Genomic DNA, 14,616 nt, shown 5'->3' with positions numbered 1-14,616 from the left:
TTACAGAATCCCTCCTTTCACGCTGTATGTCTTGTGTTCATTTGTTATGCCTTATTCTGAAATTGAGTCTCAAACTGGAATGCCTTTGAGGTCAGATGCTTCTGTAGAGGTTCTTTGACCTGAATAGTTCAGCATTTGCATTAAGTTTTATTTCAGTGTCTCTTCAGAATCCTAATCATAGCCCATAAGAAAGAATGTGACTTTAATATTTGACTTTGCTGGTGTGCTTGAGTGTGCACTAGTTTTTTTTCTTTAAATCATAGCCATATGGTAAATTTTCTATTTGTTATGGTTCCCTTTTATTGGTGGGCATGCAGTGGGCATTTCTTGGAAATGGCTAATTTTTATTAAAATGTTTCTGGAAGAAAATTAAAAAAAAAAAAAATCTAGTTGAGCCTACACTGATTTCTTTTTATCAGCTCAAAGACTCCCACAAAGGCAAAGAAATGGCTCTTAATCAATTTAATGAAATCCTGAGGCAAGTGTACAGAATCGCACGCACCCATGCACACACCCCTCTCAGAACTTTTATGGAGACCTGAAGCCCATTATTCTTACCTCAGGTTAAGAACACCTAACTCAAGATATTAGAGTTAAAAGTCTTTATTGAGACACTCAGGTCTTCCAGAGTCTAGCTATAATCCACCTTTCTAGGTTTTGCTACCACGACAACCCTCTGCCACAACTCTGGATGACTCTTCCCCAAACACACCACGTTATTCCCTCAGCCTAAAATGCCTACCTTTCTAGACCATAAACATGAGGGCTACCCTGTAAGCAAGGGGTGGCAGGGGAGCTGGAAGGAGTCTGGGTATAACACCCAGAATGCTGACCTCTACACTTCATGTGAGAAAGCAAAAAACTTCTTCTATCTGTTTAAGCCACTGTTATTTTGGGACTTTGTTATCTGCAACTTAATCACCATATGAACCAAATTTTGTAGGGCAAAGTGCTTAAATACATGCCCCCTTTCCCAAAAGCTTGGAAGAAAATACACCAAAATTTTAACAATAGTTAACTTTGATAATAGTTAACACACTATTTTTATTTTATATTTACCAAATCTCATATAAGGATATGTATTATTTACATTATCAGAAAAATAATATATGTTTAATGTTTTATTAAAGGAAAGAAATGGCAGACTGCGGAACTATTGGTAAATGTAGTAGGATGGCTGGCTCTGTGGGGATCTTTAAGGTAGTAATCTCAACCTTGGTGCACATTCAAAAACCCCAATGCCCCAGCCACATCCCAGAATAATAATTAAAATGGGTAGGTGGGGGGAGGACATGACAACGACTGACTAGACATTAGCTTTTTTAAAGATCCTCAGTGATTCTGACATGCAGCCAAGGCTGAGAACCGCTGTTTGCAGGGAAGAAAATGAGCTCCTGGAGGAAGGAACTGTGTCTGATTCATCTCTGTGTTCTCTGAACCTGGCCCTGTGCTTGGCATGGAGTGAACACTCCATGAATGTCTGTCTGTGAACAAACAGATGGGCAGAGTGCAAGGGACACAAAGGACTTCCCACATAGGACACAGGACAAACATGTGAAGAGTGTGGCTCACCTCAATGGCATAGCAGAAGTCAGCACCAGCCGTGACAGCCATCATTGACAAGAGTCCTGTGCCAGTGCCAATGTCAAGAACCAAGGCCTTCTGTCCTTTGTCCTTCACCCTGCTCACAGCAGCCCGGATACCTTGGTAATATTTCATATTCTAAGAAAAAGGGAGAAAAAGCTGTTATTTCATACCAGTTATTATAAATAAGTGCTTTGTGAAGTTCTGAAGTCATGGTTGGCAGCAGCAGTGTAAGTCATGACCCTGTAACCTCTGTGACTTACACTGGCTGAGTTGGGCAGGCCTCCTGAGGCTCCGGGGGCACTGGATCAACCTCTTAAATTAAGCGATTGTCTCTCCCCTTCACATCCACTCTTCTATACTCTGCTTAGACATGCTGGGGCTAGGGTTCTGCAAACTACATTCTTCTCTTTCCAGCTGTTAGGACTGGACAACAGGGGAACTAGAGGGTGACTGGAAGGTAGGAGAAAGGAGAAAGCTTGTTCCTTCCCACATAAGGGCTCTCCTTGGGCCCTTCAGAGCTAGCAGCAGCACTCAAGCAGAGATTCCTCTCAGAGATCTGAGCACTAGCCTCACAGGACCTCTCCTCCACACATCTAGGTTCTGGAAACCCCAGTCTTCTCCCTTTGTGTCCCCAGCCCTAGGAAAGGGGACTGCTTCCTGCAATTACTATCACTAGGCTACCCTGGTGCCTCCCAGCCCTCCCACACCTGTGTAACCAATTCCTTCTATTAAATTCCCTCTGTTGAAATATGTAACGTTGCTTTTGGTCTCCTCACTGGACTCTAATTCATACAGCTTCCTGGGCTAAAAAATATTTTCCTCTCACAAAATCATTTCTTCGTTTTTAGTTCAGGTCCTTAGTAGCTTAAGCAGACACATTTTTTTCTCTATAACAGTTTGGTTGATTAAGTACCCTGACCCTTCTGTTGAAAATAACTAAAAATGATGGGGTAAATATATGTAAATCTGTTTAAACGCACTGATGACCTTGCCAAGTCAGTAAGTAATATTAAGAGGCCAAACATGGACTTCCCTGGTGGTTCAGTGGTTAAGAATCCGCCTTCCAATGCAGGGGACACGGGTTCAATCCCTGGTCAGGGAACTAAGATCCCACATGCTGAGGGGCAACTAAGCCCATGCACCGCAACTACTGAGTACATGGGCCACAACTAGAGAGAAGCCCACGTGCCACAACGAAGATCCCGCGTGCCGCAACTAAGACCTGACGCAGCCATATATACATACATACATACATACATACATACACACATATTAAAAAAAAAAAAAAAAAAAGAGGCCAAACACCTAGAAGTGGATTCACCTGAGTTGAGCCTTAAGATGACTCCCCTACCAGCTGACACCTTGATCACAGCCTATAAGAGACCCAGAGGCAGGGAACTCAAGCTAAGCTGTGTCCAGATTTCTGACCCACAAAAACTGTGAGACATGGACTTCCCTGGTGGCACAGTGGTTAAGAATCTGCCTGCCAATGCAGGGGACACAGGTTCGAGCCCTGGTCCAGGAAGATCCCACATGCCATGGAGCAACTAAGTCCGTGTGCCACAACTACTGAGCCTGTGCTCTAGAGCCCTCATGCCACAACTACTGAAGCCTGCACGCCTAGAGCCCGTGCTCAACAAGATAAGCCACCACAATAAGAAGCCCGTGCACCACAGTGAAGAGTAGCCCCCTCTCGCCACAACTGGAGAAAGCCCACGCGCAGCAACGAAGACCCAAAGCAGGCAAAAATAAAATTAATTAATTAATTTTTAAAAAAGTGAGATAACTCTTTAAGCCATTAAATTTGGGGATAATTTATTATGCAGTAGAAAATAAGTAATACAGGACTATATTTTGATACAGGGCTGGTATCAAAAGGGCAATATTCTCTGACCACAGTACAATCAAGTTAGAAATTTCAATAACAAAAATGTAACTAAAGAAAAAAAGACTTTTGAACATTAAGAATTTTAAACTCACAGGTAAAAGACTAAAGCAAAAGGAAATTAGAAAATATCTAAGGAGTTCCCTGATGTCCTAGTGGTAAAGATTCTGGGCTTTCACTGCCATGGCCCAGGTTCAATCCCTGGTCAGGGAACTGAGATTCCACAAACTGCACGGCAAGGCCAAAAAACAAAAACAAACAAAAAAATGCAGGTTTCTGCTGGGTCTGAGGTCTGGGCTTGGTCTGCATTAAAAAAGAAATCTAGAATTGAGTAATATTTTTTAAACTATATATCAAAACTCTTGGGATGGCTAGAGCAATATTTGGAGAGAAATGCATTAAAAAAAGACAGAAGATGACAGGCATCCACCTAAAAAATTAGAAAGAGGGCTTCAAAATAAACTCCAAATGAGTAGATGAATAAAAATAATAAAGAACAATAATTAATGAATTAGGAAACAAATATAAAACAGAAATCAATGAAGATAAAATTTAGTTATTTCAAAAGACTAAAAACTTGATGAACCTCTGGTAAGACCAGTCCAAAAAAGAAAAAGAAAAAAAATGGTAAAGGAAGAAAAAGAAGTACAAGTAACCAAAAACTGGGACTGAAGGGCGGGTGATGAGGTGGTGATATCAGTATATATGCTGCAGAGATTAAAGAGTCCACCAGCAGGGTACTTCCCTGGTGGCGCAGTGGTTAAGAATCTGCCTGCCAATGCAGGGACACAGGTTTGATCCCTGGTTTGGGAAGATCCCACATGCCGTGGAGCAACTAAGCCCATGTGCCACAATTACTGAAGCCCTAGTGCCCTAGAGCCTGAGTGCCACAACTACTGAAGCCCACGCGCCTAGAGCCCGTGCTCCGCAACAAGAGAAGCCACCGCAATGAGAAGCCCGCGCACCGCAATGAAGAGCAGCCCTGACTCGCAGCAACTGGAGAAAGCCCACGTGCAGCAACAAAGACCCAATGCAACCAAATAAATAAATAAATAAACGAAAGAGATTAAAGGATATTAAAAACAATCTTTAGCAAATAAATTCCCCCAAAATCAGATGAAGTGAACATTATATTGGAGATTCTATCCAACACATTAGAGCAAGAAAAAATGAAATAAGATCTAGATAGAAAGAAAGAAAATTATTATTAATCACATATGAGATGAGTGTGAAGAAAACCCAGAACACCTACAAATAATTATTAGAATTAAGAGAACTGAGAAAGATTACAGGATTCCAAATCAGTAAATAAAAAACAATTGAAATTCAGTATTATCAGCAATAGCTTTTAAACCCTTGGCAAAAGGAAGGATTTCTTAAATATGAGACAAAAAGCACCAGTCAATAAAGAAAATATAAGATAAATTTGACATTAAATTTAAGAACCTGTATTGTGAAAAAAAACCCCATAAACTAAGAAACGAGCAATACATATAACTGACAAATGGTTAGTACCCAGAACATATAAAGAATTCCTACAAATTACTAGGTCATAAAAGAGGAAACATGAATAGCCAACGAAAAATGAAAAAAGCTCACATTCAGCTGTGATCAGGGGAATGCAAATTAAAACTATAGTGAGAGACTAGTTCAATCCTACCAGATTGTCAAAGATGTAAAAACTGGTTAATAGGACGTGAGAATGTAAACTGGCATGATTAGTTTGGAAAAGAATCTGACATTACCCAGTAAAGCTAAACACACCTGATGGCTGATGGCCAACAATTCCATTCCCAGGTATACACACCCTAGAGAAAAGTATGTATATGCACCAGAGTACAGTTACTGGAATGTTCCAGGTAGCACTACTTACAACAGAAAGAAACTGGAAACAACCCCAAAGCCTATCAGCAGAAGAATGGGTAAGTAGTGATGTATTTACACAATGGAATCTGTACAGCAGTGAAAACGAATGAACTTACAGCTACATGCAAAATGGATGAATCTCAAAAACAATGCTGAGCAAAAAGACAAGTCACAAAGAGTAAACACATTATGACTCCACTGTGTAAAGTTCAAAAACAGGCAAAACTAAGAATTTATATTTTAAGGACATGTAGTAGGTGGTAAAACTATAAAGAAAAGCAAGAGAGTAACTGATACAAAATTCAAGACAGTGGAAACTTCTGGAAGGAGGAAAACAAATGCAATCAAGGAACACATAAGGAATTCCGAGTAATGGTAATGTTCCATTTCCTAAGCTGAGTAGTGAGTCTATGAGCATTTGTTTTATTATTCGTCTTTAAACTATACATATACATTTTATACTGTTTTGTGTGTCTATGTTATAACAAAAAGGTTCTTTTAAAGAACACGAATAGTACTAGACTTTAAAATATCAAAGCCTTTAAAATAGTACTAGACTTAAAAAGAAAATGGAGTGATAATGTCAAAATTCTGAAGTGATTTCCAAACTAGAATCCAGCCTTAAGTGTGAGGATAGAATACAGAAGTTTTTGGATAAGCCAAGTCTCAAAAACCTTACTTCCCACGAACCCTCTCACAGGAAAGTGAGGAAGGATGAGCTTCACCAAAGAGGGAGGGAACCAAAGAGGAATACATGGGATCCAGGAAACGGAGGACCCAATAAAAAAAGAGGAATGAAGGAAGTCTACAGACAATAAACAAGAATCCCAGGACGACAGCTACACAGCAGGTCTAGAAGGCACCCAGTCTAGACTGGAGCAGGGCAAAATGATCCCAGAGACAATCTCCAAGAAGATGAAACTGACAGAATAGCTGATTGTTTTGACCTTTCCTTCAGAAAGGAAATTTATACTACTGGGAGAAAGTTTGGGCATAAAAGGATGAGTACATAGAAAACTAAGCAAGGGAATTCCCTGGCAGTCCAGTGGTTAGGACTCCACGCTTTTACTGCGGAGGGCGTGGGTTCAATCCCTAGTCGGGGAACTTAAGATCCTGCAAGCAGCAAGGCGTGGCCAAAAAAGAAAGAAAAAAAAAAGAAAGAAAACAAAGCAAAAATAAGATAATTACTAATAAAGAGTTATTCAAGAAAGAAAAAGCAATCAAAGTATATCACATAGCTCAACTGTGAACAGTGTTTACACATGTCTAATAAAGTCAACATATGATTTTAACTAACATGCACATTTATGTGTTTACCTCATCACAAACCTTCAAAAGGAGGTATTACCGTTATCCCTATTTTACAGATGAGAAAACAGAGGCACAAAGAATTTAAGTGACTTGCCTACTGAAACACTGAATATTAATTTAGCAAAAATTATAACTACATTGGGACAAAAGGAGAACGAGTGGGAAGGAGGAGCTGAAAGAATACCAAACTCTCAGCTCTCACAGCAGGAAGTCAATAGATAATAGTTATTTAGATCTGGAAGTAAACATAAAACAGCTCAAAGAAAAGAAATGAGGTTGCCTCTGAGGGTAACCATTAAAAGGTACTGTCTGGGGGACGATACACCAGGGGACTTTTTTTTTTTTAAATAAATTTATTTATTTATTTATTTATCTTTGGCTGCATTGGGTCTTCGTTGCTGAGCGCGGGCTTTCTCTAGTTGCAGTGAGTGGGGGCTATTCTTCGTTGCAGTGCCCGGGCTTATCACTGCAGTGGCTTCTCTTGTTGTGGAGCACGGGCTCTAGACGCACGGGCTTCAGTAGTTGTGGCTCGTGGGCTCTAGAGTGCAGGCTCAGTAGTTGTGGCTCATGGGCTTAGCTGCTCCGTGGTATGTGACATCTTCCCGGACCAGGGCTTGAACCTGTGTCCCCTGCATTGGCAGGCGGGTTCTTAACCACTGCGCAACCAGGGAAGTCCCTTCTTTTTTTTTTTTAAATGGCGTGTTTTTGTGTGTGTGTGTGTGTGTGTATTCTGCCTACCCAATTTTATTATTTATTTATTTATTTATTAGAAATTATTTTTTATTTATTTATTTTTTGGCTGTGTTGGGTTTTTGTTGCTGCACACAGGCTTTCTCTAATTGCAGCAAGCGGGGGCTACTCTTCGTTGCAGAGCGCGGGCTTCTCATTGTGGCGGCTTCTCTTGCTGCGGAGCACGGGCTCTCGGCGCACAGGCTCCAGTAGTTGTGGCTCATGGGCTCAGCAGTTGTGGCTCGCGGGCTCTAGAGCACAGGCTCAGTAGTTGTGGCGCATAGGCTTAGTTGCTCCACGGCATGTGGGATCTTCCCCGGACCAGGGCACAAACCTGTGTACCCTGCATTGGCAGGCGGATTCTTAACCACTGCACCACCAGGGAAGCCCTGGGACTGCTATTTTTCACAATAAGCCTCACAGAAATATTTGACTCCTAAAGTAACTGCATTTATGCTTTGGATAAAATCAGTATGTCATTTTATGTTATGTGCTTTTTACCACGATGAAAGAAAAAAAAAGTTAAAGAAAACAGAATGGCAATTGTTAGAATTGTTGAACTAGGAAAATGAACATCAAATACACTATATCCCCGAAAAGCAGGAGGGCACAGTTTTCTTTGTGTAGCTGTGCCTGTGGGGTAACAAGAAAGAGAGTGGGACTGGGAGCTGGCCTGGGAGTTTCAGTGAGCTGATCACCTGAGAACCCTAATTAGCAGCATCCTCAACAGTAAACCAGGGCCCACATATGTTCCAAATTAATAACACCCATTAAATTAGCTATCACTTTTTAATTATCCAACTTTGAATCTAGAAGAATGGTGCAGATGAACCGTTTTGCAGGGCAGAAACAGAGACACAGATGTAGAGAACAAACATATGGACACCAAGAGGGGCAAGTGGCAGGGGGTGGGGATGAATTGGGAGACTGGGATTGACATGTATACACTAATATGTATAAAATAGATAACTAGTAAGAACCTGCTGTATACAAAATAAATCAATAAAATTAATTATACAACTTTAAAGCTACTACTGGAGCCCTCTTAAAAGGTAATTGGTAGTATCTATCAAGAGTCCTACCTAATGTTCAAAACCCTAGACTACACCAAAAAAGATATTCGGATAGCAAATATGCACATGAAACGATGTTTGACATCATTTGCCATTAGAAAAAATGGAAATTACAACTACAAAGTTAGGGACTTCCCTGGTGGCACAGTGGTTAAGAGTCTGTCTGCCAATGCACGGGACACGGGTGCGAGCCCAGGTCCGGGAAGATTCCACATGCCGCGGAGCAGCTAAGCCCGTGCACCACAACTACTGAGCCTGCGCTCTAGAGCCCACGTGCCACAACTACTGAAGCCTGTGCAGCTAGAGCCCGTGCACCGCAACGAAGAGTAGCCCCCGCTCGCTGCAACTAGAGAAAGCCCGTGTGCAGCAACGAAGACCCAAGGCAGCCAAAAATAAATAAATTAATTAAAACAAAATAAAACTACAAAGTTAAATAATGTACACTTAACATATACACCTAGCAATTCTACTCTTATACATTTTTTAAAAAATTAATTAATTAATTAATTTTTGGCTGCCTTGGGTCTTCATTGCTGCCCGTGGGCTTTCTCTAGTTGCGGTGAGCGGGGGCTACTCTTCGTTCCGGTGCACAGGCTTCTCACTGTGGTGGCTTCTCTTGTTGCAGAGCACGGGCTCTAGGCATGCGGGTTTCAGTAGTTGTGGCACTTGGGCTCAGTAGTTGTGGCACGTGGGCTCTAGAGCGCAGGCTCAGTAGTTGTGGCGCACGGGCTTAGCTGCTCCGCGGCATGTGGGATCTTCCTGGACCAGGGCTCGAACCTGTGTCCCCTGCATTGGCAGGCAGACTCTTAACCACTGAGCCACCAGGGAAGTCCCTCTTATACATTTTCTGAAAGAAATGAAAACATGTCCACACAAAGACTTATATGTGAATGTTCACAACAAAACTATTCAAAATAGCCAAAAACTGGAAACAATCCAAATGTCTGTTAATTGGTAAATGGATAAAATATGGTATATCCATATAATGGAATATTACTCAGCAATAAAAAGGAATGGATATTGGGACTTCCCTGGAGGTCCAGTGGTTAATACTCCATACTCCCAATGCAGGGGGCGTGGGTTCAATCCTTGGTCGGGGAACTAAGATCCCGCATGCTACATAACATGGCCAAAAAAAAAAAAAAGGAATAGATATTGACACATTCAACATGAATGACCCTCAAATGATGAATGAAGGGAGAAAGACACATAAGACTGTATATCGTATGATTTCATTTAGATGAAATTTCTAGGAAAGGCAAAACTATAGAGACAGAAAACCTATCAGTCGTTGCCTGGCAGGCGGGGGCAACCAGGGAGTTGGGTACCAGGATTGATTACAAACAAACAGGAAATAATTTTATGGGATAATGGAAGTGTTTTTTTGTTTTTTTGTTTTTTAATTTATTTATTTATTTATGGCTGTGTTGGGTCTTCATTTCTGTGCGAGGGCTTTCTCTAGTTGCGGCAAGCAGGGGCCACTCTTCATCACGGTGCACGGGCCTCTCACTATCGCGGCCTCTCTTGTTGCGGAGCACAGGCTCCAGACATGCAGGCTCAGTAATCGTGGCTCACGGGCCCAGTTGCTCCGCGACATGTGGGATCTTCCCAGACCAGGGCTCGAACCCGTGTCCCCTGCATTGGCAGGCAGATTCTCAACCACTGCACCACCAGGGAAGCCCTGGAAGTGTTTTAAAACAACAACAAGACTTCCCTGGTGGCACAGTGGTTAGGAATCTGCCTGTTAATGCAGGGGACACGGGTTCTAGCCCTGGTCCAGGAATATCCCACATGCCACGGAGCAACTAACCCGTGTGCCACAACTACTGAGCCTGTGCTATAGAGCCTGTGAGCCACAACTACCGAGCCTGCACATCACAACTACTGAGCCCGCATGCCTAGAGCCCATGCTCCACAACAAGAGAAGCCACCGCGATAAGAAGCCTGCACACCACAATAAAGAGTAGCCCCCGCTCACTGCAACCAGAGAAAGCTCGTGCGCAGTAACGAAGACCCAACGCAGCCAAAAAAATAAATAAATAATAAATAAATAAAACCTTACTAAAAAAAATAAAATAAAACAACAAAATGTGAGGCACCATGCAAAAGCATAAAGAAATATGTTTTTCTTGACTCTGCCACTAACCAGCAACTTATGACTCCATTTCCTCATGTGCAGAACTGGGGAGGGGAGAACAGAAGTTAGAGGAAAATAATGAAGAGTCAGGAATGTTCCACCAAGGCAGTTGAATTTTACCTCAAAAGCAGGGAGAGGCCACTGAAGGGTTTCAACCAGAGGAGTAACATGGTCAGATGGGCATTTCAGAAAGACCCCTTGGGCTGCTGTATAGAGGAAGGAGAAGAGGGACCAACGCCAGTAAATGACGGCTGAGCAGGCAATGGGGTTGAAAGAACCATAGAATATGATGACCAACTAACTACAGGCTCAGATAAGGAAAAGGGCGCCATCTGGCTTGGCTGACCAGATGGATGACGATGCCATTTGTCCAAATCCCCTGGAAGCTGGGTCAAGAAGGACCCTCAATGGCGATGACACTAAAATCAGAGAGGCTCATAGGCCCACGAGTCCAAGAAGAAGACCATTAAACTAGAAAGGATTAGTCAAAAGCCGGGAACAATATTTGTTCCACATTCTGTAATTCCCCAACAGCTCAGCAAAGGCACTCAGATATTTGATGAAAATTAGAGAGGCACCTGGCCCCTCCCGTGGAGCCTACACACTAATGGTGCTGAAGGAGGTCCTTCGGTCAGAGTGTTGCCAAGAAGTAGGCAAGCTGAGCAGTTAACCAGGGCTGGGTGAAGGAGACACCACCACCAACACAGCCTCATGACCAGCCCTGCCATGTTCCCTGATCTTTCTGCAGTGCACTGCTCAGTTTTTAAGTGTAGCCCTGCATCATTCTCCTTCAAGCCTCCCAATTTCTGAACCATCTGGATGAGGCTGACTAGTCAAGCACTCTGGTAGACCAGGAAATACTGGGTTGCTAGCCATCATAAGACCAGAACTGTAACATTTACTCAAACAGACAAAGAAAACTCAGATGAAACAAAGGACAAAAGCTGAAATGTAATTCTGCAGTGAAAGCCAAATATGCTTTACAAAATACAGTCTGCAGTGACCTCTATAGATTTTATTTTAAAATTACAAACTGACTATACAAGGTGAAACTGTGTAATTAAAGTATTTTTATCTAGAGATCATGGAAATCAGCTAGTATGGCCCACTCATTGTAAATTCTAATAAATGAGGTCTGCAGAGGTCCCATGTTTTCTCCAAGGTCACGCTCAAGTCAATAACAGAGCAGGAAGTAGGACCCAGCTTCCTGATTTCCCAACCACTACACCGTACTGCCTCTCTGCATCATTCTAACATCATGCCTCGGGGGGAAGTTTTTAACCTTCTTGTAATGGAAAGTTTCAAACACCACATCAAGATAACAGTTTCCTTCTATACTTACCCTGTCTTTGTCATGCAGCATATCAGCATAGGATGACCTAAAAAAATAAAAAGACAGGTCAGAAACTTCTGCTAATAATGATAAACATCAACATACGAGAATATTCACATATATAAACATATTCTTTTATCAGATGGAACAAATATCCAGGCCCGTTTTAAACTATTTTAACAGAGCTATAAACTGTCATTCTCCTGTACTGCAGGAAAAAATCTCAGAGAAAGATGTTTATTTTCAGTAAAGAATCTTGGACTAAAAATGCTGATAGTTAGCCCTGTCACAGTAATTCCATAGTCCTAGCATACTGATCATGTTGTACATCATACGATTTTTTCCTCAGGAACATCTCAGATGTGTCCGATACTTTACATAATCTTGCATACATTTGTACATTGGGATGATCACACATGTAACACTGGGGAGAGGAATCGGGGAAAGGGAAAGTATATGCCTGCTGTATATGTGAAGGTTATCATGCCTGGCACTTTCCCTTAGTTGTCATCAGGGACAACTAAGAAGCGTTCACCAAACTACAGGGAGGAGAGCTGCTTATCCATGTTTTCTATCGTAGTAATTCAAAAACTTGAAAAATCTCTGGCAGGGTCAGGATAAGCCCCCAGAACTCAACAGGCTCAGCCCAAAGATGCTGTCTGAGAATTCCAGGTGAGAGTCAAGGCACTCTCATTAAACAGAGGACCTCCAGCTTCGGGTTGACATCAGAATTAATGAAGAGCTTATTTTACATGCAGATTCCCACAATACACACAAAGAGCTTCTGATCTAGAAGATGGAGCTGGAGTCTGGAAATCTGCACTTGAACTGGTGCTCCAGGTAACTGTGACACAGGTATTTCATACTCTACATTTTGAGGAACACTGCACCAAAAGCAAAGGCTTCTTTTTTTTTTTAATGGCATACCAAGGTTTTTAACATTTGAACCCACCTGTGAGTGTTTAGTTGAAATCTGGTCCTTTCTACTTTTCTCCACCTTTTAAGGGGCATTTTCACTCCCCCATCTTCCCTGCCTCACCACCCACTCACTCCCCTGACTCCACTGACATCACTCTCCCTAAGCACCACCAGCTCACTCACATCACTAACATCCAGGATTTCTCCGACCCTGCTGGACACTCCCTCTTCCTGAAACGTTCTCTTCCTTTCTACTCTCTGGCCATGCCCTCCTGGTTGTCTTGCCTCATCAGCTATTCCAGGATTCCTTCTCCAGCCCTCTACCTTTCACATTCTACACAATCTCAGAAAGCCTGCAATCTCTTCCAGTTTCAACTCTAACAACTGCAAACTGTCTCCAGACCCATATTTATCTGTCCAGTGGCATTTCCATCTGGATGTCCAAAGCCAGATACCTAATCTTCATCACCCCAACAACACCCATTCCTCCTGTGTTCTTCTCAAGGAACAACAGTTCCATCCACGTAGTCACTCTAACCAGAAATCTTGGTGCTTACTGAATTTTCTCTCTCTCCTTCCATCACTGCATCCAATGAGTTACCAAACTCAAGCTCTCGCAAAGCTTTTTCCTCCTCTCTCCACCTCCCCTCTCTCAGCCTTGGGGTTGCAATATCCACCCAAATGCCCATATGGTTTTCACACCCTCCAACCCACTTTCCACACTGCTCTCAGCTTAATGTTCCAAAATGCAACCCAATCTTTTTTCTTTCCCATTTAACACCTCAATCACTCAGAAAATAATGTCCAAAATATTTAGAAAGAAAGTAATGTGTTTGAGCCCTTACTCTGTACCAGACATTGTACTTCATTCACTCATCAAATAACCCTAAGAAAAGGGTATTATATGATGAGATATACATATTGTTATACTGAGGTATATACTGTTATACTGTATATGAGGCATATACTACTACATTGATCCTCAGAGAAGTTTAGTAGCTTGGCCAACGTCAAGCTACTTGATGTTAAGAAGTCAAGTAGCTTAAGAAGTGGCTAAACTAGAACTTATACAATCAGGTTCCTCTTCCTGCATTTTGTTACCACCAATTACAACATGACCCCTGCCTACTTTTTCAGCATCCTCTCTCACCATAGCCCTAATTTTGCACCACACTCCAGCCACACTGACCTGGCTAGCCATTCCTCAAACTAGCTCATCTGGAAGTTTGCACATAATCCCTGCTGCTCAGAAAGCAATCTCCCTCCCTTTAGATTCAGGAAATCATTCAAATATCGCCCTCCCAGCCCAGTTGGTTCTTGCTGCTTCCATGTACTTCTGTGCCCATTTCCACTGACTTTTATCTCATGGTGTCATAATTTTTTATATGTCTGTCTATTCCACAAAACTGCATGTTCTCTGAGGATGAGAACCTTATCTTTGTCATTTTGGTATTCACAGCCTTAGCACGGTGTCATATGCACTTAATGACTGCTAAACAACAGTAACTCACTTACATACTTTTAAACATCCTTCCAAAGGAAAAAAAAAAACCTCATTTTTTCCCACTTTTTCCATTAAAGAGAAGTTAACTATATGATAAACGTGCCACCATTTCAGTGACACAAGTAAATAATTAAATTTCATAAACTCGTCTACTACTACTACTACTACTGAACCTTGGGTCCTCTTTGGTCCACAAGACAGATCCTCGGGGACTCTGGTACAGCTGCCACAAAATGTCTGACTCTCCACACAGGCATAACTTTGCCTAACTCC

At 42.0% G+C, this 14,616-nt stretch overlaps 1 protein-coding gene across 2 annotated transcripts in view; it reads right to left on the bottom strand.

The window, feature by feature from the left end:
• Positions 1–14,616, bottom strand: part of PRMT7 (protein arginine methyltransferase 7) — a 51,172-nt gene that overhangs the window by 32,178 nt on the left and 4,378 nt on the right. For both annotated transcript variants that reach the window (XM_059904812.1, XM_059904814.1), the window contains exons 3-4: positions 11,931–11,967; positions 1,573–1,722 (exon numbers count right to left, since the gene is read on the bottom strand). In XM_059904812.1, coding sequence (XP_059760795.1) covers positions 1,573–1,722; positions 11,931–11,967 — 187 coding nt within the window. The remainder of the gene's footprint in view (positions 1–1,572; positions 1,723–11,930; positions 11,968–14,616) is intronic.

The sequence above is a fragment of the Balaenoptera ricei genome, chromosome 19 (genome assembly GCF_028023285.1).
Source record: "Balaenoptera ricei isolate mBalRic1 chromosome 19, mBalRic1.hap2, whole genome shotgun sequence".
Taxonomy (NCBI): Eukaryota; Metazoa; Chordata; class Mammalia; order Artiodactyla; family Balaenopteridae; genus Balaenoptera; species Balaenoptera ricei.
The sequence above is the reverse complement of the archived record's forward strand: the minus strand, read 5'-3'. Positions and strand labels throughout refer to the sequence as shown.